This window comes from Balaenoptera acutorostrata, chromosome 6 (genome assembly GCF_949987535.1).
Source record: "Balaenoptera acutorostrata chromosome 6, mBalAcu1.1, whole genome shotgun sequence".
In the NCBI taxonomy this organism is placed as follows: domain Eukaryota; kingdom Metazoa; phylum Chordata; class Mammalia; order Artiodactyla; family Balaenopteridae; genus Balaenoptera; species Balaenoptera acutorostrata.
Window position 1 is genome coordinate 11040634 of NC_080069.1, and position 26083 is coordinate 11066716.

A 26083-nucleotide genomic window follows, 5' to 3' on the forward strand; every position below is an offset into this window, starting at 1 on the left:
CTGGAAACATGCATTGTCCGTCTTTTATATGCAGCTCTAAGGTCAAGTATTTGAAGACCACTACAAAGTCCTCTCCCCGTCTTCTGCCTTAGCCTGTGTCTTCCCTCCCTCAAGCTAAGCATTCTCAGTTCCCATGGAGCAGTCCTATCAAAATGAATTTGATTTTAAAACATCCTTTGGTATAGAATCTCATCAAAAGCTTCCCACCACTATTTCATTCATTCAGTCATTCAGCCTTATTGTCAGTCATTGCACTTCATGATAGAAATGCAGCATTGAAATCAATGCAGCCATGACCTCAAACAGCTCACTGTTCAGTAAAGAGGAAGAGACATAAAGGAAGCATAGCAAGCATCATAGTACAGATGTCCTTGGAGCAGTGGTGACACAAGAAGGGAATGAATGGGAATCAGGACACAGTTGCACAGAGGAAATACTCAAACAAGATCTTGAAGAAAGAGTAGGAATTCACCAGGAAGAAGAGGGGAAGGGTACCCTACACAGAAGCATGTTTCTTCTTGGATTCCCTGCCTCGGAGGACTGCAAGGAGTTTGGGGTGGTCGGAGAGGGAGCCTCAAGATGAAGAATGGAGAGATGAGGAGCTCTAGTGAAGGCTCAGGACCTTGTACATAGTAGGGTTCACCCCACATTCAACAAACACCCACCAAGTACAGAAACCATTTGTTTGGTTTGATACCCATGAGCCAAACTAAGAGTAAGAGGCTCTTTCGACTGACGAGTGGTGATTTTCGTTTGGGGGTAATATGTAAACGAGGCACCGTCTCCACAACTAACGGCCTGTGGGTCTAGTTGGGGTTGACAGGTCAGGTGGGCTTTTGCATATTTCAGAAGGGCTGGTGACTCTCGGCTTTTGAATTACGCAGTTGAGTGATCCAAATAGCAACATCGGAAGTGGAGAAGAAGCACAGATGCCCCCCAACTTGTGTCCCTCAGATTCTCCTCAACGTGTGGGGACAAAAGAACTCCAGGGGAGCAGGGCCCACTGTTCTGAGTCTTTACGGACCCACTTCTCCCTCTGTGCCCAACCCTGTGTGCCCGGGACTAGAGACACGTTGGATATGACACTTCTTCTTTTGGAGGGGCTTCTCCTTCTGTCCACCCACCCTGCCACCCGCAGATGCCCCATGAGGCGGAGCTGCTCGTAGCCCCCAGTAGGGGTGTCTTCCTGATTGAAGTGGTGGGTGGGCTGGTGAGGAAGATCCAGAGACCCTAGTTGTTGCATCTCTCCTCCCCACTCAGTGGCAACTCCAGGGGGCCCCAGGAGTATCAAATATTCCATCCAACTCCCAGACACTTGCTGAGACCTCCTGGGACTCGATATCACTGGCAAAGGAGTTGGAGGGTTACCTGATTGGGGCGCCGATGTCTCCCAAAGCAGCAAAGCTATATAACTTCACCTTCAAGGTTCTGGTCACTAGAGGTTTATTCTCTTTTCAGAGTGAGTTGCCTTAAAGATCTCAGGTCTTTTCAGTTTAAAGTTCTACGGATACAACTACTGTTGAAAACCAATAGTCAAACATGGATTTTTGTCATATTTAAGCCAACGTGTAGTGAAGTAGCTGTTGTGATGGATTTGAAAATAAGTTAGAATGGCCACTGTCCTTTAGAAGCTTGGGATCTAACTGGGGAGACAAAGCGTAAGCAAAATGACATGTTATTTTTGGTTTTTTGCTTTGTATTTACAGTTTCTGCAGTCTGCCCCTCCCACCTCCACCCTTGTACTTTGTGTGCATTTTTTTCAGGCTGATGCTCTAAGTGGACAAAAGCAGGCGATCACACAACCGGAAATGGCAGGACCTGAAGAGTTTGTGGGTCAGGGGCCACAGCCAGGTAACATACCTACAGTATCACCTGACGAAATGGATGGGAACTGTTTACCGTTATGTAATCAAGGGCAAATGAGCGGAGACTGTATTGAACTATAGTCATCATTCCTTGCTCTTTATTCAGAAGCTGCTTTCTCATGACACATTTTTTGGTAAAGAAATTCCTTTATTATTTATTTATTTATTTATTTATTTTTGGCTGCGTTGGGTCTTCGTTTCTGTGCGAGGGCTTTCTCTAGTTACGGCAAGTGGGGGCCACTCTTCATCACGGTGCGCGGGCCTCTCACTATCGCGGCCTCTCCCGTTGCGGAGCACAGGCTCCAGACGTGCAGGCTCAGTAGTTGTGCCTCACGGGCCCAGTTGCTCTGCGGCATGTGGGATCCTCCCAGACCAGGGCTCGAACCCGTGTCCTCTGCATTGGCAGGCAGATTCTCAACCACTGCGCCACCAGGGAAGCCCTCTCACGACACATTTTTAACAGTGAATGAACATCAATTATTTCAATAACAACGAAAATATCCTATTCATAGTACAGTGGGTTGTCTGACCAGCAATTACATTTGTGCTCCCCCCTCCTTTAAAAGAAGGTTCCAGGAAACCATTTTGGGTTTTCTGAGGGTAGCCCTCTCAGAATGGGCAAGGTAAGCCCCTGGAATCACTGCAGGTGCTTTCCTTAGAAGGAGAGTTGTAGGGTGAACAACACTGGAGTTTGTGAGGGTGGCCCCCCTTCCTAGAAGGCTGGGTGTAGGGCCCCTGGAGACAAGGGGGGAACCTTCCCTCGGAAGATGCAGGGGAGTAACCCCTATGTGCAGAAAGCAGGGTGTATCACATCCTTTGTGTTTTGAGAATTGAAGAGGAAAAACTGCTTCACTCCTGGGGATGAATTCCTTTCAGGGCAAGGGATCAGTGTTTCTGGGTCAGTGGGGTAGTGCTAGCATCTGAGACGTGGCTGGGCATGAAAACTGAGGGAAATGCAACTTTGGGGACCCCTTGGTTGAGGTTAGCCCTGAAGGCGTGGGGCGTTCTGCTGGGAAGTTCTGCGGCAGGTTCTGGCTACGGTCTGGTCAACAAAGAGCCTGTATTGAGAGCAGTTGTCAAAAGCGACACCTTGTGGCAGCAAGAAGCAACAGCAGCAGAGACTAAGGTAGACTTCTTTGGACTGCTACTCACCCCTCTGCTCTTTCTTCGAATAAATCAATGTAAAATGCTGGAAAAGGCGAGGGAGTGCTTGAGCAATTACAGGGAAGAATGAATGTGGCCAGTTCACACCAATTCATTCCGGTTACAGTTTAATATAAACCCACTACCCTTAAGTGGTTTAAATCCCAGATGAAGTACTTTTTCCTTTCCACGTGGTTTTTCATTTTAGAAATTGAAGAAAAAGTTTAAAACCTTGCTGTTTTATCTGACTTCTCAGCGTTTGCTTTAGTTGAGAAATAAGCTTCCAAACTTTGATCAGATTAATTGCCAGTCTTTACAAAGCTGAAATAAAGGCCAGGATACATGGGCTGTATTGAGACTCTTTTGTACATGTGGCTAAGATACTGTGTAAACATTGTTTACACAAAAGAGTTCCCGAGTTACAGAGTCAAGATCAAGGCCCTCCATCCTTTTACTTTCTTTCCACAGGCAGGGTGGAAACACACTGGAATTCCAAGACACCGTTTATAACACGTACTAAATTTTTCTTCAGCTGGCCGCTGGCTGCTGGCCGCTGGCCGCTGGCCTAGGGGCCCAAGCTGCATGTTGGTTTGTTTGTTTTTTTCTTTTTTAATGGTTAAAAATTATTTGCTTTATTTTGTTAAAACTTATTGGCAGATTTTCTAGAGTTTCACTTGATAGCTTCAGTCATAACATATAACTCTAAATGTTTTTCTTTTCCATACTCTGGGATCATGGATAAAATAGAAGAACAAGTTATAAACATCTTCTACAATATTAAACCATAATGTATAATAATTTAAAGTAATGAGACTGTAATTGTGCATCAAAAAACATTGGACTTGTAGTTTACATCCTTGGCTTTTTGTTCTTGCTCTGTCATTTGCTAGCTCTGTGCCCGTTAGAACAAGTCACTTGATCTCTCTGGAACTCTACATCTCAATTCATACATATTTTACATTGTTTTCCAGCTCATAAATCCTGTGATTCTGTCACCCCCCCTACTATCAATATCTAGGTTCAAAAGTTTAACCTACAGTGTATTCCCTTACGTAAGCTAAATTATTAAAGTTAGCTATTGATATTTGCATATTATAATCAAATAATCTGGGGACTTTGGAAAACCTTATCTGCCTCTACTTTTTTTTTAACTTTTTATTTATATGGGAGTATAGTTGATTAACAATGTTGTGTTAGTTTCAGGGGTACAGCACAGTGATTCAGTTATACATGTATCTATTCTTCTTCAAATTCTTTTTTCCCATTTAGGTTGTTACGTAAGATTGAGCGGAGTTCCCTGTACTATACTGTAGGTCCTTGTTGGTTGTCCATTTTAAACACAGCAGTGGGTACATGTCAATCCCAAACTCCCTAACTAGTGGCATGTTGTTTTTCTTCTTTGCCCATTCCACTCCGGCATAGCCACTGAGCCAGCAACCCCTTGGTGTTTCTAAGGCAGTCCTTAGACTGAGCCAGGATAACTTCTTTGAGTGGAGCTCACTCGTAAAGTTAGAACGTCTGAGAGAGAGGGTCTAAGGACAAGTTCTCTCAACTCCCTGTCACTGTGTGAGCAGGTGGGCGCAGAGCTTCGGGCTTTGGCAGGCAGCTCAGGCTGTGCTGCAGTACCCTGTGGGGTGTGAGCCGGCTCCAGAACACAGCAGAATCTGTGCTGGAAGATGCGAGGCTGAGGCCGCCTGAGTTGTCTGGGAGACCCGCGTCTGCAGGCCAGTGGCAGAGGCTGGGACTTCTGCTCAGGCTGCCACCCTGGGTCCCTGAGCGAAACCCCCTCTCTCTGGTTCTTGAAGGAATATGAACCCTGTGTCATGTTCGGTTTGGAGGCCTCACGCCCTTTTATGAGCTTAGAGAGTACGACTCTTGGGGTCACCTGTTTTTCCAGGTCACCTCATGGCCGTCTCCTAAGGCCCATGCCAGCCCCAGGGGCACTGGGTTAGAACCATTTCCAACAATCTTGACTCCAAAGACCCACCTACTGCCCCTTTCTAACCAGGTGAATCCTGCCAGGGGGGTGTTTTCTAAAACTCACCCAAACACACAGTTTTGGTTACACCCTTTCCTGAGGTTTATGGACCCTTCCAGTTCTTCACTTCATAACCGATGGAAGCCACTAAAGTGAATAAATCTCTGCAGAACTACAAAGATTTGCTTCTTGGCAATTTTTTTTTTCTTGCCCATGTAAGGAAGCAGCTGCTAATGTCTTTCAGTGAGGAAGCGGGGGGAAAGCCCCCCAATTTAATCTCTGAAGGATGTCCACTGGGAGGGCACCCTCCAAAACTCTTGTATTACTTATACTGATATTTTTGTCAGCCGACTCATTTTACAGATGAAGAAACTGAGGCTCCGGGAGAAGAAGAGATTTGCCCTGGTCACGTGGCCCGTTCTTTCCTCTGATTCTGCTCCCCATCAATTTCCCTGTTTGAAAAGATCTCCCAGGGGCCTTTCTCCACCCCACGCTGAGCCGTCTTGGGCTTCTCTTTACACTCTTGGCATTTGGTGAAGAATATCGAGCCATTTTGTCTTCTCAGGATTCCCAAACGGGAACTTTTCATGTCATTTCAACTTATCTTCTGGGGAGATACGTTGGACTCTGCGTTTTGGAACTAGATGCAGAGTCCTGGGACTCTGGGAATTAGGAATGGCCCAACAAGGCTGCTTTTGAAATGAGCTCACGGACATCCAGGGCTGGCAGGGGTCCTCCTAGACTCTTTGGGTTTGTGTATCGATAGAGGTCAGACAAACACAGTGACCCCTGAACAACGCAGGGGTTAGAGCGCCCACCCTGCTTCGAAGTCAGAAATCTGCATATAGTTTACAGGTCAACTGTATACTATACCCCCAAGACCTATAATTTTATATAACCTCTGTTTATCTCTAGTTGATGATGATTTATTTAAAGAACCAATGAAAAAAAGAAGACGGTCAGATCGAGACCAGCGGTTCCGAGCGTTTCCCTCTGTGGAACAAAGCGCCCTTAAGGAATGTGAGTGTCATGAGAAGGCTCTATCACTTGTTTTAATGTGGCTCTGTTCTTTTCCAAATGTGTTAATGTGCTCAAAGGAAGAGAAGGTTACATTCAGAAGCAGGATGGAACATCTTCGAATGATCCCGATCCAAAAAAGGAGGCCTCCTAGTCTCTGCAGAGATAATGTAATATGACAGTTTATCTCTCAGAATCTGGATAGGAGGCTTGTTACAAAAATAATCCCTTCTTGATTAGAACTGTGAATGAAAATGGCTGTTTTGGTGCTTTCATGGGTATTTATATGATGTCCTTGCATTTTTTTTTTTTCTTTTTATGACCACAGGAGAGAAGAATCTAGAAGGGCTACAGCCCATGGTGAAGCATATGCTGACTTCTGTTACACTGAGCCTCAGAGCAGGCTGGCTTCATGGGAGGCCCTCATTATCAATGATTGCTCTCCCACAAGCTATTATCTCTTATGTCAGATAACTTGTTCTCTTGTTTAATTGGCTTTTCATTTCTTTTTTTTTTTTTTTCCTTTCTCTGTAATATTGAGCAGATTCCACTTGTGGAGACCAAGTACTTGATCCCTGCCAGGTACATCCCGGCTAATACATCTCTATTGATTCCAGATGAGAAACTGGAGTCACGGACCAGAAGGGTTTTGAGCAACACTTACCAGAAACTCATTCAGTCTGTGTTCCTGGATGACAGCATCCCTAATGGTGTCAAGTACCTCATGTGAGTCTGACATCAGCTACCATCAGATCTTACTTGGATGTCTTTCCTTAGGTGGTGGTGGATGCTTTTCTCCAACAATGAAAGGGAATTTTCAATTAAAGACTGAGCAAAGGGGCTTCCCTGGTGGCGCAGTGGTTGAGAATCTGCCTGCCAATGCAGGGGACACGGGTTCGAGCCCTGGTCTGGGAAGATCCCACATGCCGGGGAGCAACTGGGTCCGTGAGCCACAATTACTGAGCCTGCGCGTCTGGAGCCTGTGCCCTGCAACAAGAGAGGCCGCAATAGTGAGAGGCCCGCGCAACGCGATGAAGAGTGGCCCCCGCTCGCCACAACTAGAGAAAGCCCTCGCACAGAAACGAAGACCCAACACAGCCATAAATAAATAAATAAATAAATAAATAAATTAATTAAAAAAAAACTGAGCAAAGAAAGCCAAAAAGTTCTGTAGCTACGGGCCATTATTGTTATTTCCGATAGTTACCATTTACTGAGCTGTCACTGCGGCTAGGTGATCTGCTAGATACTTTATATATATCAGATTTCGTTTAATTGTCCCAATACCCCTATAAAGTAGGGGCCATTATTATCACCCCCATTTTGCAGAAATTGAGGCTCTGAGAGGCCAAGACACTGACCAAGGTCACACGGCTGGTAAGTGAAAGGGCCTGGAATCCAGCCCAGGCTTGGGACTCTGAGCCTGTGCCCTCAGTGGCCTGTGCCCAGCTGACTAGAAGGACTTGAGTGGTGTCAAGCCTGCATCTCCTGCCCAGTAAGACTCTTAACGTTGCTCCTAATAATACTTCACCTCTGCATAGACTTTATTTCTAAGATCAAGACGATGTAATTTCCATGGAACACAAACAAGGAGACTTCACATCTATATAGACATTGTAGAGTTTGTGTAGCATTATCATTACCAAGTATTTTTGCATAATCTCGTTTGATCCTCATGACAGCTCTGTATAGTAAACAGGGATGACTATTCCCCTTTGACCAGGGAGAGAACAGAGATTCAGAAAGATGCGGTGACTTGCCCAGGATTAGAACTCAGTTGTTTTGTGTTCTGTTCTGATGATCTCCCTACTATGCTTCGATGACCGTGACAATGAGCATTTTTAAATTGATCTAGAAACAGGCTTCTTGCCTTGATTGAAAAGCCATCATTGGACCCAATCTACATCGGATTATTTGGAAGCACTGGGGCTGGGAAGAGCTCCCTGATCAATGCCATCATCCAGCAAGCCATGTTTCTGCCAGTGTCTGGAGAAAGTATATGTACCTCATGTATTGTTCAAGTGAGCTCAGGCTGCTGTGAGCAGTATGAAGCCAAAATACACCTACTCTCCGACCAGGTAAGTGTTGCCTTCCTCCCTTCCTCCCTCCCTCCCTCCCTGTTATTCTCCCTCTCTCCCTCCTTTCCTTCCTCCTTCCTTCTCTTTCTTCCTTCTTCCTTTTCTTTCCTTCCTGCTCCCTCTCAGAGACTAACATTATGTTCCTTGTAAATATAGCTCACGTCTTCGTTAAACGAAAAGAACATAGTACAGAATGAGAAAGTCCAACAGAACAAGATGGGGGTTCTAGTGGGTCCTGTCTCAGCTCGTTATGGGACTTTGGGCAGGACATTTCCCTCTTTGGGTTCCTGTTTCCTCGTGGACAAAACAAGGGGGTTGGATTAGATGATCCCTGACGGGATTAGGTGATTTTAGATTTCCTGGGTATGCGGCCCCCTGCCCTCCACAGGGACGATGGATTTCTCTCTTTGTCAGTGTCTTCTGTATCTGTGTCATGGGGGGCTTGGCCCCCACTCTGCCTTGGCAGGAGTGGAAGGAGGAGCTGAAGAACTTAACGAAACTCCTGCACAGGCCCGAGGAGCTGGGCAGAGAAGAAGAGGACGCCTGGGACAGGGCTGATGCAGTGGAGGAAGCCATTTGGAAGCTGCAAATGTTTTATGGAAACGGGGCGGCAAGGAAGAACTATGAGGAGTTATTAAGGGCAAAGCCCAAAGGAAAGATTCCCACCTCCAGAGTCATCACCCTCAAGGCGGAAGAGGTAGGTTCGGGATGTCTTTATTTTTTCACGAGTCTCAAGGATAACAATTGAATCCATTTAGGGGATTTGCGCAAGGCACAGTGTTCTTATTGGAAATAAGTTGATGCCAAAATCAGAAGTATCCATGAGAAAGTGGTTTTTCATTACTTATGGCTGTCAAATGGGAATTTTTAGTGTCTGAGTGGGGAGTTTTTGTTCACAGGAAAGACTGTGTACAGTTACTTAAAGATTAATTAAGGATGCTTTTGGTGGCAAATAATTTAAAAAATAAGCCCAATTTTTAATGGCTTAAACAAATAGGGATTTATTCATTTTCTCACGTAAGGATTCTGGGGGCAGCTGGGTTTGTGGTTTGGTTCAGTGGCTCAACCATGTCAGCATTCCTCTGGTTCCCCTGACCTTCCACATCCTGTTGCCTCATTGTAACAAAATTGCTACTGAAGTGCTGGACTTCACAGCTAGCTTCATAGAAGGAAGAAATGGATAAAAAGGTGGCACCAACCACATCTCCTCTTTCACTGGGAAGTAAAAGCTTTCCTAGAAACACACCCAACAAATTTCCATGTAGATTTTCTTGTTCAGAACTGAGTCACATGGCCTTTCTGAGCTGAAGGAGAGTCTAGAAAAGACAAGAAGCAGACTTGCCAAGATTGGCTGAGACCAATCTCAATCCACTGCCTTCCCAAATAAACAAACAGTCAGGATGCTGCTGGTGCAGGTGAAGGGCAGGATGGATACTGGATGTGCACCTAGTAGAACAATGCTCTCTTCATTTTTATGATCAATATTCATTGTATTTGAATTAAAATTCGATTTTAAATTAAACCAAAATACACAGGCAACTAATATGTAATTTATTAATGTTGTACATTTAAAAACCTAGTGTTTCTTGCATCTTAAAATTCACCTTTAATATATTGTTATTCTATTTGTAAATCTGGCAATTTTTGTATAAAACAAGAACAATTACTTACACCTGTTCTAAAATTTAATGTTCAATTATCTCCTAAGTTTACCATAGAAAAGCCTCCTTTAAAAGTTAATGCTACTTACATAACTAATCAACATTTCTTTTTATAGTTCAAATTTAATATATTTGATTCTCTCAGAAAAATTGAAATACTTGACCAGGCAGACTTAAAAGTCAAATGAATTAAACCTTTCAAGGCACTTAGCTCTTCTATATCTAGAAAATGGAACAAATGTAGTAGCCATTTCTTATACTTAAATGGCTATTATAGTTAAAACTCATTATGCTCCCAATATCTAAAACATAGACCGAGCATGTCCAAAGAAACATAATGATGATAAAACTGGTTACTTTATCTGAATACACACAACTGACACCAAGGTATCAATATAATATTCATTTCTTCACTACTCTGTATTTAGAAATACCCCTTCCCGGTGTTAAAGAATTTACCCATTGAAACAAGAGGAACAGAATTACCATCTCCATGAATGAGGGCACAAATTCAGAGTTTGGGTCCGGGATTCTAGGCTGGGGTGAGGGAATCTGAGTTTCCCTCCCAGAATGACTCGCCTCCACCGGTTTATTGAGTGGAGTCCTCTTCTTATAGAAAACCCATGCTTTTTCTTTTATGTTGCTCTTTTTGTATCCCCTTTATTTATTTATTTATTTATTTACGGCTGTGTTGGGTCTTCGTTTCTGTGCGAGGGCTTTCTCTAGTTGCGGCAAGCGGGGGCCACTCTTCATCGCGGTGCGCGGGCCTCTCACCATCGCGGCCTCTCTTGTTGCGGAGCACACGCTCCAGATGCGCAAGCTCAGTAGTTGTGGCTCACGGGCCCAGTTGCTCCACGGCATGTGGGATCTTCCCAGACCAGGGCTCGAACCCGTGTCCCCTGCATTGGCAGGCAGACTCCCAACCACTGCGCCACCAGGGAAGCCCCCCCTTTATTTTTTAATCAAAATATCTTAAAGAACTTTTATCATTTCCTCTTTCACAATTTCTTGTGATTTGATTAGAATTGATGAAACCCCTTACTCCCTACCCTGCAATTAAATCAGATTGCAACAAATCCTCTGACTTAATCTCAACTCTCTTAAGAATTTACTTTATCTTTCTTTCAGGACCATTCTGTAGATATTTATTAACAATGACTACCGTGCATCCCAAATCTTCTGTCCCCTGAAGTATCCCATAGAGATTCGCTGCCATACATGGTTGCTGGCATGAATATGTCATTGTACCCAGATATGTTTCGTGAAAAACAATAGGCTGAGAGTGATTCCCCATCTCACCCACCATCATTAAAACATCCTGGAAATGCCTATATGTCAATATATTTTTTGGTACTTGGAAGATAAATTTTTTAAATCTTTTTGAAGATCAACTTCAATTTTCAATCTGGAAAATATGGTCACCATCTCACTATCCATTTTCCACAGTCAGGGCTTTCTGGTAATGAACATGTTCACATTAACCATGTGGGAAGAATCCTCTCTCTCTCAAATTTAGAATATTGCATATGACTTCCATTAATTTTAGAACTGGAATGGAATTTAGAAGATACAATCATTATCCAGTGAAGCTATAACTTTCCTGAAGCCCTGTTCTGACTTTTTTTTCTGCATCTGTCAGTTAAGGAGCCTGAACTTCCTGATCTCCAGCGTCCTTTCTGGTTCTGAGTCTAGACCCTTCCAGGCTGGATCTGAGTCCTCCTGGTACCTGTTGCCCAGGTGCTGCTTTTCACGTTTCTCAGTGGACCTTCGATGAACCTGAGTCACAGCCCATTCAGGGTGGACGTGCTGGGAGAATGTCTGGTGTGTTTGACCTGACCCTCTTCCCCAGGCAGGGGAGCTGTCTCTCAAGCTGGACCCCTACATCCGGACTCAGAGGAGAGGCTGGGATGAAGGATCAGCTGAGACACAAATCTGGCCCTTGATCAAACTGGTGGAAGTGACTCTTCCCAAATCGGAGCTGATTCCAGAAGGGGTTGTGCTGGTGGACATTCCAGGCACAGGCGACTTCAACAGCAAGAGGGACGAGATGTGGAGAAAGGTGATTCTCTTTCATATGGCTTTGTTCCCTCTCCCCTCAACTCCAGCACCCTTTCTAAAGCAGCAAAGAATGCTCTGCTTTCCGCTTACAGGATTTTATGAGCTCATCGGAGTTAAATTCTTCCACGTTCTAAGCCTCAGGGCAATGGCAGGATATGGTTGGCCAGAGAAATTGGGGAGGGAGGAATCATGAGTATGTGATAGATGACAAGGGCCAGCAATAAAGTTGTCCAAGAGTGAGCAGAGGAAACAAGGACAGAGCAGGAGAGGGAGGCCAAGATTTTGGTGCAAAGCAGAGAAGCCAATAGCCACACACCAAGGAACCAGGAGGCTGCTCCCGTGTTTGGTTGTAAGGACTAGAAACTCACTAAAGCAATCCCAAGTCAAGAAGGGTTAATCAAAAAGCTATCAAAGGATCTCACGAGACACAGCCAGGTCCCAGGACCACCTATCAGGATGGGAGCAGCTATTTTCTCACTCATCCTCTGCCTGGTCTCTTGTGACCCTGTTTCTCTTTGTGCATCTCTCTGCAGAGTCCTGCTTCTCCCTTAGCTTTCTCTTCTAGCCATTAGGACCCATGTTGTGGAATAGGACCACCTTAGCTGCGTCTCTAAATGACATTGCTGTTCCTGTGCCTGTGACTGTCTGACTATAGTCTCTATGTCTTTTAGTTCAAATTCCTCAGAAGGAAAATCTGATCAATTACCACCCAGCTAAGGATCAACTCTCTCTGGATTAAGTATCCATCCCTAGTACAGTCAGCTGTGCCTGAAGGGGGTGGTTGAGATGAAAGTAGGTAGGAGTTCAATTCCCAGCAAATGGAGCATAAGTTGATTGGGGGCCCCCCCCAGATGTGTCTGCAGCCAGAGAGTTGAGCACTAGGGCAGTTTGAGCTGCACTTAGTGATTAGATGCTGGGGGATTTTTAAGAATTTATCTCTTTGTTAATTTGCTTTCTGTTCATCAAACACATACAATATGTAAGACTATGTACTAAGCACTGAGGATGCAAAGATTATAGTGAATAATAATAATAATAATAATAATGATAGCTGAGCTAATTTTATAGCTAATAACCCATGCAAGAAGGCTCAAGAGCCTCTCTACTGTCAACCTCTACTATATCCTACATGATAAACAACACAAAATGAGGAGTGAATGAACAGATACAGAACATGACCTTTTATGTTAAGAAGTGTGTGTGTGTGTGTGTAATGTTTGCAAATGCACAGCAAAAGTCAGATCCTGCCTTCTGGTTAGATACATACCCAACTGTTAACAGCAGTTTCTGTGTTTCCTACCGCTCTTTACTACAGACACCTCTGTATTGTTTGTATATTTTGCCTGAACATGTATTATCTTTAAAACTAAAAAGACGAAAACAAAATAAAACAATGTTAATGCGAAGCAGAGCCTTCCCTCGAGGGGCTTAGAGTCTACTAGGAGAAATGAAACACGCAGATGACTAAATACATGGCAGAAAATGATGTAAGAGAAGCACGAGGAGCTATGAGCTCTCAAAAGTCAAAATCACCTCCAACCAGAGAGCTCATTCCTTCAACAAACAGCCACTGAGCCTCTACTCAATTTTATAATAGGCTCTGGATGGACAGAGACAAAGTCCTTGCCCTTGGAAGGCTTATAGTCCAGAAGGGAATGAAATACACTAATGAGCAAACCCCATTACTTAAAAATGAGAGCACGAGGTGACGACTTCCTCTGGGAGGTGGGTGAGGCTTCAGAGGGGACACAGATACTCAGCCTCCACCAGGTAGAGAAGGCAGGTGGGGGTGGGACCCTGAGCACTGTTTCAGGCCGGAGAGCAGCATTTGCAGAGCCCAGAGGGCTGAGGGCGTGGGGGAAGGATGGAGAGAGGCGCAGAAGCCAAGCCTGGGAAAGGTGGGGTGGGCTTTAATACCATGCTTCCTGGGGAAGTTCGAAGGACAAGAGGGACTCGGGTGAGTGATAGAGAAAGAAAGGGCGTCTTAGAAGGAGCTCAGGAGTGCAGGGTGGGAGGGAACACGGGGCACAGGACCAGAGCCAGAAGGGACTGGGAAGGAGGGCCAGTGTCTGTGAGTCATGATCAGTGCAGTGGCTGCCAAAAAACTCACTGCAGGCCCACTGCTTCTCTGTATATGTAGACTTTAAATTCAGCAGATTTGCGCTAAATGAATGACTGTGGGCTGGGGGAGCTTTGTGACTGTGGTTTCCAATAAAGATCAGGATGACAGCTTACAGATAATCAGCCTGTGCCCTGATTTTACAGATGAAGAAATGAAGGCTCAGAGATGGGAAGTCATTTGCCCAAGACCACACATCTACTGAGCGGCAGAATTTGAACCAGAGAGCAGGTTCCCGCCTTCCCAGCTGAGGCTCTGTCTCTCACCCCCCAGGACATCCCCTAACAGTTCTTTAAGGTGGAGGCAGTCCCAGCATCCTTCACCCTTGGTGGTCTGCTCAGGCCTGGCCGGGAGAGCCTTTGTTTCTGCAGGGTTTCAGCTCTTGGAGTAGAATCGCCAACCTCCTCTAGTTCCAGGCCAGTCCCAGGGGGCGACAGCCTGAGCAGGTGGCCGGCCTCTCTCACAGGATGGAGCCGAGGCTGCTGCCGGTTTAGATACACTGGGCAGCTTATCAAAGGCCGCTCAGAACAGAGGAACTCTGAGGAGGTTGGGCTGAAGCGAAGTGATGGTTCCCGGCCTGCTCTGCGCTTCGTCGCCGCTCCCCTCCATGCTTGTGGTTTTGTGATATCCCCTCATGAGAAGTCACTAAAGACTCCCCTCCTTCCAGGGAGAACAGAACACGATGCCTCTCCCGCACCTCCCCAGCTGCCCAGCAGTACCTTCCCTAAACTAAAACCATTAAGAGCTCAGACGTCCCTGTGCTGCCTGAGTCACCTGACCTCTTGGAGGCCCATTCTCACTGTGGGAAGGGAGGAGGGCGGCGAAGGCAGGGGGCCATCCTACCCACTCCCAAATCCAGTGGCTCTTGTCTTATAGATCGGCTTTTTTCCGGTGTTTTCTGTGACTCTAATTTTACCAAATCCTGGCAGTCGGGAGCTTTGTGTAGGGCCTGAAATTTAACCACTGCAACCTTTATGATTGCAGTTCTCTTCTCTTTTAATAAACATTTATTAAGCATCTATAGTTTACCAGGACCAGGGGAATATAACAGTGAAAGAGTCCCTGTCCTAGAGGAGGAGCTTCACCTTCCACAGCCTGATGGAACAGTCTGAAGCATCCCTAAATTGGTTATAATTTGGGAAGCGGGAGGGAGCGATTGGTTTTATTTTCCTGCCCGAATTTGAATCCGTCCATGTAGGGGAGGAAGTTCAGGACCCATAGTTGTGTGGCCTTAAGCTGATCCTTTGCCTCTCCGGGCCTGTTATGTACCTTCTTTATAAAACAATGAAGTTTGTTTGACTCTTGAGATGGATGCTTTCATAACAATGATCCGTGAAGCCAAGGGGTTCACGGGCAGAGGGTGCAGGACACAGAGCAGGTGGGGACTCCAAACCCTCCACCCCCAATTCAACTATACCAGTTCTATTTTCAAAAATCAAGTTTGGCAATTGGAATTCTTCCTAAGATTTCATTTGAAAAAGGCTCCACCATTAAAAACATGTTTGAAACCCCCTGCTCTAGATCAAGCTTTCTCAGCCTCAGCTCTTTTGACACTTTGGGGCCAGCGAATTCTTTGTTGTAGGGGCCCGACTGGGGCATTGCAGGATGTTTAGCAGCACCCGTGGCCTTTACCCACTAGTGCCCCCTCTAGTCAAAGCGGTTAAAAATGTCTCCAGACATTGCCAAGCGTCGTCTGGGGTACAGAATCTCCACTAGTTAAGAACCAGTAGTATAAAGCAAATAATGACTGCATTAGCAACTCGCAAAGTTGTCACAGCTTTTTGTACAAAGTGCTGTTCTGAGGAACCATAAACAAACTCAGTCCTGATGTTGGACCAGCTTTTCATTTATATGGCGAGATAAGATGAGTGAAACAATACAGTCCGAGAAATGTCACAAGGCAACACACTATTGCTTGTCACATGAAAGTTGCATATTAGCTAAAGCAATACATATGTGATCAATCAGTAGGTTGCAATTTCATGTTCATTGGCCTTTGAAACTTGAATCACACGGTTTCTGGCTCCCTGCTGCCCCCTGGTGGTAGTATGCTGAATATGCAGGGGCAGCCAGACGTCAAAATGATGCCCTGTGGTGACAGCTTTGGGGTAGATGCATGACCAGGACTAGTTCTGGAAGAACAATTCAAGCCCGTGATGGATCTGGAACTGGAGGTCTGATTTCTTGAATTCTATCAATGACTACTGCCACAAACATCTCTGAAGCCTCTACTATGGGCCAAGTACTGTGCTTGAGGTGATGTGGATTCCAAGCTGAAAGGTGCAGCCCCTTCCCATCTGGTACCTCACAGTCTGGGTGAAGAGGGGGAGAGGGGTATAGAGTGCCGACCCTGTACAATAGTTCTGCCTGAGAAGTACTGTGGCAGGTAAGTCCAGGTGCTGTGGGATGCAGAGGTGGGGGGTAGCCAACCTAGCCTCACGTGGCCCTTGGCAGTATCAGATGGCAAATGGAGGTCAAGCAGAGGCACGGAAAGGACAAAGTCCCCAAGAGATAGATGAGCAATTTACATCCCAGGAAGTGTAAGAAGCTCGTATGGCTGGTGCCTAAAAGAATGTGGTGGGGAGGGATGAGAGGTGGGGTTGGAGAGAGAGTCGGGGCAGAGCATCAAGGACAGACATGGTACATTAAGGAAGCACATGCTCTACAACCGAGGCACCATTCATGCTCTTAAACATGCTGTGGTCATGTTTCACAGACCATTGATAAATGCTCAGTGATCTGGCTGATCAGTGACATTGAAAGAGTTTCTGGAGGGAGAGCCCATGAAGACCTTCTGAACGAGAGCATCAAAGCCTGCCAAAGGGGGTTCTGCAGGGACGTGGCCCTGGTGGTCACCAAGACCGACAAGCTCCACTTGCCGGAATATCTAAGGTACGGTGCTGGGCTTACAGGGATGCGGGCTTTCCTCCATGGGTCCTGACTGCCATAACTACGATAACAACAGAGCTTTGACTCATGAGCATTGCGGACTCAGGGAAGTGACCACTGGGGATAAAATAGAAGTCTGGGTGACTTCCTGGGACATCAGGACCCTTGGGTATGTTGTCTTGGGAATCTTCCAGAGCAGCTGCTTAACACCCAACAGGCTGTGCTCTACACAGCTCCAGGGGCGCCACTCATGAGATGCAAGGAGCAGCTCCTGGCATTTTACAGAGTGGTGGACCTGCCCGTCCCCCCAGATATGGGAAGTGTAGACGCCCCACAGCTAGTGGGCACTTCCTATAACACCGTCTGGCCCGGTACCGCTTTGAAGTGTCAAGATTCTGTTTCAGATTTGTCTCCTCCTGAGATTTTAAACCCATGAGGAGCAAGGTTCTCAGAGTTTCAGAGCTTGGCCCAAAGTAAAAGCATTCTTAGAGTCATACTCTAACAAAAAATAATGAAAGGTAAGCATTTTAGAGCTTAATAGATGTTAATATATGTTGATTTCCATGCACATGTCTGTTCCCCCTGTAACTAGGAGAACTGGAACTTGTCTTCCACGTTGGGACACTCTGAAAGTGAAAGGGGTTGTTATTAATCTTTACAGAGGATCGGCAGGTATACACTGGTCTGTTCCGGGGACATGGGACACATGGTCATGGGCTCTACCCTTGCCAGCGTTTCTCTGCTCTAACAAAAGCTTCTCCACCTGTCCCCTCTGCCGTATCCCCCCCCCCCCCCACTTGAGTCTACTGTCTCCAGGAACTAACTAAGCAGAGAAAAATTTCCTCAGTGAAGAAACAGACTAAGACTTTTCCCCCAACTTCTTGCTTTCCTGGTCTAAGTTGGAATTTCAGCTCCATTATTTTTTTCCCTGCAATTCCATTCACTCCACTCCCTCCCACAGAATAGTATCTCAAGTGCTCCCTTTCCAATGCCAGCTCTAAAACTGAACATAATACAGTTGAATTTATTAAATGTTTATTGAACACTGTGGTAGGGGCAGCAGATTCAGAGAGGCATCTTGCTTAGTCACTGAGGTCACTGTCTTAAAAGAGGATGAAAGGTTATATGAGAGTGACAAGTAAAGTACCATGGGACCTCGGAGAGTGAGGGCTGCATTTTGACTGGGCCAGGTGGTGAGGTCACAGAAAATTCCACTGATGACAAAATATTGAGAAATTAAGATACTTTTTTCAAATGGACACTGGAGGTGGGTCAGAGCATTTGGACTGAAGAAAGAGCTTAGGGAGAGGCATAAAGGCATGACAGTATATGCTGCTTTCAGGGAAAGTCAAGACTGCTGTGACACATCATGAGATAAATAACTGTTACATTTCTCATTTCAGGGAAAGACAAGTGGGAAGTGTAAGTATGGACTAGTTATTTTTTCTTTTCTTTCTTTTTTAAAGCTCAATTGAGATATAACTGATAGACAAAAAATTACACACATTTAATGTAAACATCTTGATGAGTTTGGACTCGTTATTCTTAAATAATACTTTTTATGATTAGTATTATATGATTCGAACACATGCACATTTGTCTGGGCCAGATGAAGAGCTGCCCCCAAAATGTGCATCTTATCCCTTTATCACTCTTGATAACCCTAGACTCTTTGCCATGCTTTTATTTCTTTTCACAATCCAGCAAGCTATTCAAAGTCAGCGAGAGGCTGTTTTAGAAAGAAATGAAATGATAAAGCTACAAAGGAATAAAGTTCTCAAGGAAAAACTAAAGGTAAGTTAACAGATTCTCCTATGCATTTTTCTGCTTTTCAACCACTCCGATTTTGAGAAACACCTATTTGGTCTTGTGCGGTAGCGAGGGCAGAAGCTTTGGAGTAGACAACTTAGTCCTGCTGATTAATTACTTTGTGACCTTAGGCAAATTACCGTACCTCTCTGAGCTTCCATTTTCTCATCTGTAAAATGGGAGAATAATAATATGTACTGCCTGTGATTGTTGGAAGGATTGAATGAGCATATGGTCTACTGAGAACTATGTGCAGATAAAATCAGGAATCACAGTGCAGGTTGAAGGGTGCTTGGCTAGAGGGATGCAGCGGGGCTGGGGGAACACAGAGGAAGGATGCCCAAGTCACGCGGGCAGCTGGGGGAGGCGGTGTTGAGGAGAAGTTCAGGGAAAACTTCTCAGCCTCTTCAGCAGGATTTTAAAGAACCAGTAGTCTTGAGTGAGGTGAAGAAGTCAGAGAAAATGTGTTTGATACAGAAGGAAGAACATAGTTGAAAAAAACTGCCACGCTTGGTGAATTATAGGCAAGTAGTTTTGAATAGCTCAGCAAGGGGCATATGCAGGAGTGTTGGGAGAAAAGCCCTGAACTCTATTTTTAAAGCTTGAGTAATTGTTCTGTGGGAATCTTGCTGTTTCTTAAGTTATTTTTATTATGCTGTCACTAAAAGAGGTACAAACATAAAACTCCTTCCTGTAATAGTCTTATGCAACTATAAAACTGAAACCAACTTGAAGATAAAATATAAACAGAACAACTTAAGTGTTATATCACACTTAGTATAATGTGATAGAAGGGATGGTTTTGCTGAAACTAAATCTTCAGTGTTGGATTTAACAGTAAAAACACATGGCCTTACGTCCAGTTCTATATTTAATTGCTTTCTGTATTTTGACTTCAATTATATTGATGCAGAAAATGTCTGGCGTACAATGTGGAATTGGAAATTTCAGGGCTTTTGTTTCTAATTCAGAATAATCAGACCTCATACTCAAGCCAAAGTCTTCTACCGAGCAATTCTTGAATGTTGATTTTAATGAGGCAATAAATCAGTAAAGCTGTTCTTATTCTCTTTAACTGTTCTTTTTGGCATTAAAGAAATATGCATTTTATTAGGACCTAATTATATTGTTTCTGGAAGCAGAAACATAAAATACCTCAATACACAATTTACAATTATATTTATTGCTAAAAAATGTGGCAGTTGGTATGTACAAGATAGGGTCTGGGCAACAATACATCAACTTGCAGGGTGACTGTGGTTCTGATTCTCATGGCACAAGTTCTTTTAGGTCTGCACACCTACACCTCTGATGGCTAGGTAACGCCTTCATTCTCCAACCACTTCTTTTCAGTTTGAATTATTGTGAGACCTTTATTTGTACTGCAGACCTTCATTTGGAGCAAATTTAATTTTGATCATAGAAAATATGAGGCAGAAGTTGATTATAGGGTAGCCACTCATAGAGATGTCTATGCTTATTTTTTTAATTATAAAAATGAAAATTAAGAAAAATATTGTAAGAAAAATTTCAGGCTCCTGGGACTACACTTATTGATTTCAATTTGGAAATATTATGCATCTTAGAAAGGTGATTTTCTCAGGAATATGGAGAATAGATGGTGGGGAGAGGGGCTGGTGAAGACTGGATGTAGAAAGACCAGCTGGGAGGCTTTTTCTGTAACCTAGGTGGTGTTTAAAAAAGAAGAAGTGATAGGGCTTCCCTGGTGGTGCAGTGGTTAAGAATCCATCTGCCAATGCAGGGGACATGGGTCTGAGCCCTCTGGGAAGATCCCACGTGCCACAGAGCAACTAAGCCCATGCGCCACAACTACTGAGCCTGTGCTCTAGAGCCCGTGAGCCACAACTACTGAGCCCGCGTGCCACAACTACTGAAGCCCACATGCCTAGAGCCCATGCTCCACAACAAGAGAAGCCACCGCAATGAGAAGCCCGCGCACCGCAATGAAGAGTAGCCCCCGCTCACCGCAACTAGAGAAAGCCCGCGCACAACAACAAAGACCCAACGTAGACAAAAAAAAAGAAGTGATAAGAGCCTGAACTAGGCAGTAACCATAGAAATAGAGTAGAGGAGATGCATTCAAGAACTAATAGGGGGTTCAGATCCATAGGTCTGGACGACTAACTGTATGTGGCAGGTAAAAGAAAGCTGGGTTTTGATGTTCTCAGGCATGTCTTTTGAGCTGATTATTATACAGCATTTTGCCTTTGCTTTAGCAAACCTGTAAAGAAAACCTATGCTACTGCTCCAGTGCCCCTCTCCTTCACTCGCACATGACTACCGCACTCACACTTCTGACACCAGATGCGTGGGAGTTTTCTTCACACTAAGCAATTCTCTCTGACACCAGCTGGGCACCTTACAATTTAACTCAATTTGACATTGTCTACCTGGAGATAGTGTCAGATCCCACAGGTTAAGGGTTTAGTCCCACAAGACTGCCCCCCACTTCAGATATGTATCGCAAGAAGTAGGTCCCCAGGTTACCCACAACTCTGCCTGACTTGGCTGCAAATTGGTTCCCATGACCTCCTCTCCCTTGCGTTGGGTTATTTGCTAGAACAGCTCACAGAACTCACAGTGAAACACTCACATTTACCAGTTTACTATATAATAAAGGATATGACAAGAGATGAACAGCCAGATGAAGAGATACATAGGGCAAGGTCTGGGAGGGTCCCCAGCGCAGGAGCTTCTGTCCCCATGGAACTGGGGTGCATCGCTCTCCCAGAATGTGGATGTGCTCACAACCTGGAAGCTCTCTGAACCCCACACTACTGGGATTTTATGGAGCTTCATCAGACAGACATGATCAGTTATTAACCCCAGCTCCAGCTCCTCTCCCCTCTCTGGAGAATGGGGGTGGGGGGTAGAAATTCCAAGGGATTTGGGAGCTCTGTGCTGGGAACTGGGACCAAAGACTCAGTGTTAGAATGAAACCCCCTATTTATAAGGAGTTTAGGAGCCCTGTGCTGGGAACTCAGGGCAGAGATAGATAGATAGATAGATAGATAGATAGATAGATAGATAGATAGATAGAGATAGAGCTTATTACTTCATAATACCTTATTATTTTACTCAGTTTGAGGATTATAATGAACTCATGGCTTTTCACAGAATTACTGTGTTCTTTTTGATGTTCAAGTTCACATCTTGGCCAATGGGAGCCTTTAATTTAAGCTGGCTCCTTTTAGCATTACCCAGACATTAAAAAAAAAAATCTTTCCTCTCTGACAACAAGAACATATTCAGGCCCATTTTCTTTTTCCCTGCCCCAAGGCATGGAACTATTACTATCAAAGAAACTTGGGTTTCTTTTAGCAGAGAATAATATTAAAAATAAAAGTTGGGGTGCAAGAGGTTCATATCAACTAATTCATACAAGTAAAAGAAGTGGACAGGGTGATATCACTGCAAAGTCATTTTATTGACAAAGCTAGAAAATACAGATTTTTAAAAAATGCGGTTACAACTAATTCAAAAAGATACATGCACCCCAATGTTCATAGCAGCATTATTTACAATTGCTGAGACATAGAAACAACGTAAGTATCCATCAACAGATGAATGGATAAAGAAGTTGCAGTGTATATATATAATATATATATGTAGATAAATAGATAGATAGATATATACACACACATACATACATACAATGGAATACTACTCAGCCATAAAAAAGAATGAGATTTTGCCATTTGCAGCAACATGGATGGACTTGGGGGGCATTATGCTAAGTGAAATAAGTCAGAGAAAGATAAATACTGTATGATAATGGCTTATATATAGAATCTGAAAAATACAACAAACTATTGAATATAACACAAAAGATGCAGACTCACAGATATAGAGAACAAACTAGAGGTTACCAGTGTGGGGGGGAGGGGCAAAATAGGGGTGGAAGAGTGAGAGGTAGAAACTATTGGGTGTAAGATAGGCTCAACATGGGGAATATAGCCAATATTTTGTAATAACTGTAAATGAAAAGTAACCTTTAAAAATTGTATAAAATTTTTTTAAAAATGGGGTTACAAATTATATTCCTGATTTCAATCTAACTCCAACTTTACTATATGCATTTTGATTCTGCTTCCATCTTGTGTCACTTCTATTTTGAGCTTCCAGGTTTTCTCCTTTCTTATATACAATATCTTCTTACAAACGTAATACATTATGCTATATATAGTTATTAAAAACCATGTGTGTAAATGATAACAGTGGCTCATCTTTCTATAGGATAATCTGATGAGCATCTACTTAGCTCTTGGATCCTACCTTCCAACTGTAACTGTTTCTACTTCTCTTTAGCAATAATACAGAACCTGCTACTGTAGTCATCCCGTTGACACTATAAAAATATTTCTTTGGATTACAATAACAAGCAGAAGTGTCAACTAATCTTCAATAAGTTTTAGAAAAGATATACAAAATTTAGAGCAAAATTTTAAATAACGCAAACATCTGGGTAAAGCTAGGAATACTCCTTTCCTTTTAACTATTTTAAAACTCTACTAACATTTAATTCCACATTAGTTTTATCTCCCAGTAGAAAGTGGGGTCAACTTTCCCTAAACATTTTCCTAGAGTCAAAACTCTATCAAACAGGGAAAAAAATAATAATCTTGGCAGCTCCTTTATATAACTTTAGTCCTGACTAGAGTGTGGGGCTTCTAGCATCTCTATTCCAGCCTTGACTAGATGGGCTCACAACTTGCCAGAGATGCAGCTTCTTGCCTCTCCCAGTGGACCACTCACTCAGCTTTTTTGTTGACAGCTCCCTACTGTGTTCTACCACCCCCATATACCCATGCACACACATGCATACTCTTTATGGCTTTTCTCTTTTAAGTGAGAAGAATGAAGTATTATGAAACATCATTTATGTGTCATTCTAGTATGACTTCTCTGTGGTGATGTTTTTCTAATCATAAAAAATTTCTCATATGATTCTTAATTCCTTGACATTTAAAACCATCATTTGCTTAAACATTACTCTGCATTTAAATGTGTAGGATGACTAACCACCCAGTTAAGAAACTTGCACTTTTATAGGACCTTTGCCCAGTGTTGTGTTGTGTTGACAAATTGATAAACGTTTTAACAGTCAGCTCTCTGTTTAAAAAACAAAAAAGGCCCAATTTGTAGCATTTGCCGATTCCTGTGGTGTAAATGCTCCCTTGCCAGTTTCAAGCTACCGATGTGCTGGTGCTGAGGGCGGAGTCGGGAGGAGCTGTGTACGATGGAGGCTCAGGAGCTGGTCCAAGCTGGCTCCTGCCCATCACTGCCTTTGTCAGGGCTGTGCTTCTTTTTCCAAAACGGATCCTGGTACTTTCCCCCCTCTGACCATTTAAGTATACCTTTTTAAAAAATTGAGGTACAGTTAATTTATGATGTGTTAGTTTCAAGTGTACAGCAAAGTGATTCAGTTATAATATCTATATCTATCTGTCTATCTATCTAATCTTTTTCAGATTCTTTTCCTTTATAGGTTATTACAAGATATTGACTATAGTTCCCTGTGCTATACAGTAGGTCCTTGTTGTTTACCTATTTTATATATAGCAATGTGTATATGTTAGTCTCAAACTCCTAATTTATCTCCCCCCCCCCCCGACTATCCCCTTTGGTAACCGTAAGTCTGTATTCTATGTCTGTGAGTCTATTTCTGTTTTGTAAATAAGTTCATTTGTATCATTTTTTTAAGATTTCACAAATAAATGATATCATACGGTATTTGTTTTTCTCTGTCTGACTTATTTCACGTAGCATAATGCCCTCCAAGTCCATCCATGTTGCTGCAAATGGCATTATTTCATTCTTTTTTTATGGCTGAGTAGTATTCCATTGTATATATACCACATCTTCTTTATCCATTCATCTGTCGATGGACATTTAGGTTGCTTCCACATCTTGGCTATTGTAAATAGTGCTGCTATGAACATAGGGATGCATGTATCTTTTGGAATTACAGTTTTCTCAGGATATATGCCCAGGAGTGGGATTGCTGGATCCTATGGTAACTCTATCTTTAGTTTTTTAAGGTTAAATACACTTTTGAACTATTTTCTCTACACATTTCCTTCTAGAATTGCTATTTTTTTCACTCCCAAGAGAATCTCTGCAACAGTGTCCTCACAACCTCTGACCTTGTGAGGTGGACACTGGGACTATTGCTCGTTCCTTACAGGGCTTGTGCAGAAATGAAAGTGAATGAGCTAAAGTTTGCTGAAGGCTCTTGTGGAGCGTGTGCATGGTTGCCTTCATGGCGGTTGAGTTATTCTGTTCTCTTTGTGCCTCTCTCACTTCAGAGAAAACTGCCAGCTGACTCCAGGGTTCTGGAGGACTCAGAGCTGGTGTACACGGTCAGCGCCCAGGAGTACTGGCAGCAGGCTCTCCTAACCGAGGAGGAAACCGGTAATTTATACATATATATATTTTCATCTCAATCACTCCAATTCTCAGGATTAAGCTTGGCACTCTGGATTTCCCGTTCTAGAACTTTCTGTGCCACACTTCTAGTTTGCCACAGTTTCTATACCTATGAGCAACTACATGCGTGTTTCTCTCTGCATTGTTGTGGTGCCTGAGACCACAATTCCTTTCTCCTCCAAATCTTACGATGAGTTGTCATTTCCTTAGTGTTTGCCTTGAGAGTCCTTGCTCACCCAGGGACAGGTAGAAATAGCATCCATGGCATGCTTTTTCTTTGGGGGGGGGTGTGGGGTTAGAGAACATGGCTCCTTTCTTCAGAGAACTTGAAATTTACATGAAGAGCTAATACAGTAAGTTCCCTACATACGAACGAGTTCCATTCCGAGAGCACGTTCGTAAGTCCAATTTGTTCGTAAGTCCCACAAAATTAGCCTAGGTACCCAACTAACACAATCGGCTATATAGTACTGTACTATAATAGGTTTATAATACTCTTCACACGAATAATACATAAAAAACACCAAAAATAAAGAAAACATTTTTAATCTTACAGTGCAGTACCTTGAAAAGTACAGTAGTACAGAACAACAGGTGGCATCCAGGGGCTGGCATGGAGTGAACAGTTAAGAAGAGTTACTGACTGGAGGAGGGAGAGGAGGTGGGAGATGGTAGAGCTGAAGGATCGTCAGCAATAGGAGACGGAGGGCAAGCTGCAATGTCACTCACGCCTGACGTTGATGGCGCAGGTTCTGGTTCCTTGCTGGAACCAGATGCACATTCGCATCTTTGAAAGTTTGCAACGTGAAGGTTCGTAAGTAGGGGACTTACTATACTAAGCCACGTGCAAAAATCAAAGTAAAAATGAGGCTAGTTCTATGGTGCTCTGAGTACAGCAGAAATTCAGAGAACCCAGGACCTGTGTGACTGGATTACTGAAGGAAAGCTGGGTGAGGAGGCAGGATCTGAGCTTGACCTTGGTCTCAGCTGAAAATGGTTTAAAATGGGTCTATATG

General features: G+C 43.8%; 1 protein-coding gene across 1 annotated transcript in view; it reads left to right on the forward strand.

The window, feature by feature from the left end:
- Nucleotides 1–1138: 1138 nt before the first annotated feature.
- Nucleotides 1139–26083, forward strand: part of NUGGC (nuclear GTPase, germinal center associated) — a 42051-nt gene continuing 17106 nt past the window's right edge. The window contains exons 1-11 of the mRNA XM_007192787.2: nucleotides 1139–1210; nucleotides 1764–1851; nucleotides 5902–6006; nucleotides 6621–6729; nucleotides 7859–8081; nucleotides 8548–8778; nucleotides 11592–11801; nucleotides 16636–16811; nucleotides 18212–18230; nucleotides 18513–18602; nucleotides 24947–25052. Coding sequence (XP_007192849.1) covers nucleotides 1139–1210; nucleotides 1764–1851; nucleotides 5902–6006; nucleotides 6621–6729; nucleotides 7859–8081; nucleotides 8548–8778; nucleotides 11592–11801; nucleotides 16636–16811; nucleotides 18212–18230; nucleotides 18513–18602; nucleotides 24947–25052 — 1429 coding nt within the window. The remainder of the gene's footprint in view (nucleotides 1211–1763; nucleotides 1852–5901; nucleotides 6007–6620; nucleotides 6730–7858; nucleotides 8082–8547; nucleotides 8779–11591; nucleotides 11802–16635; nucleotides 16812–18211; nucleotides 18231–18512; nucleotides 18603–24946; nucleotides 25053–26083) is intronic.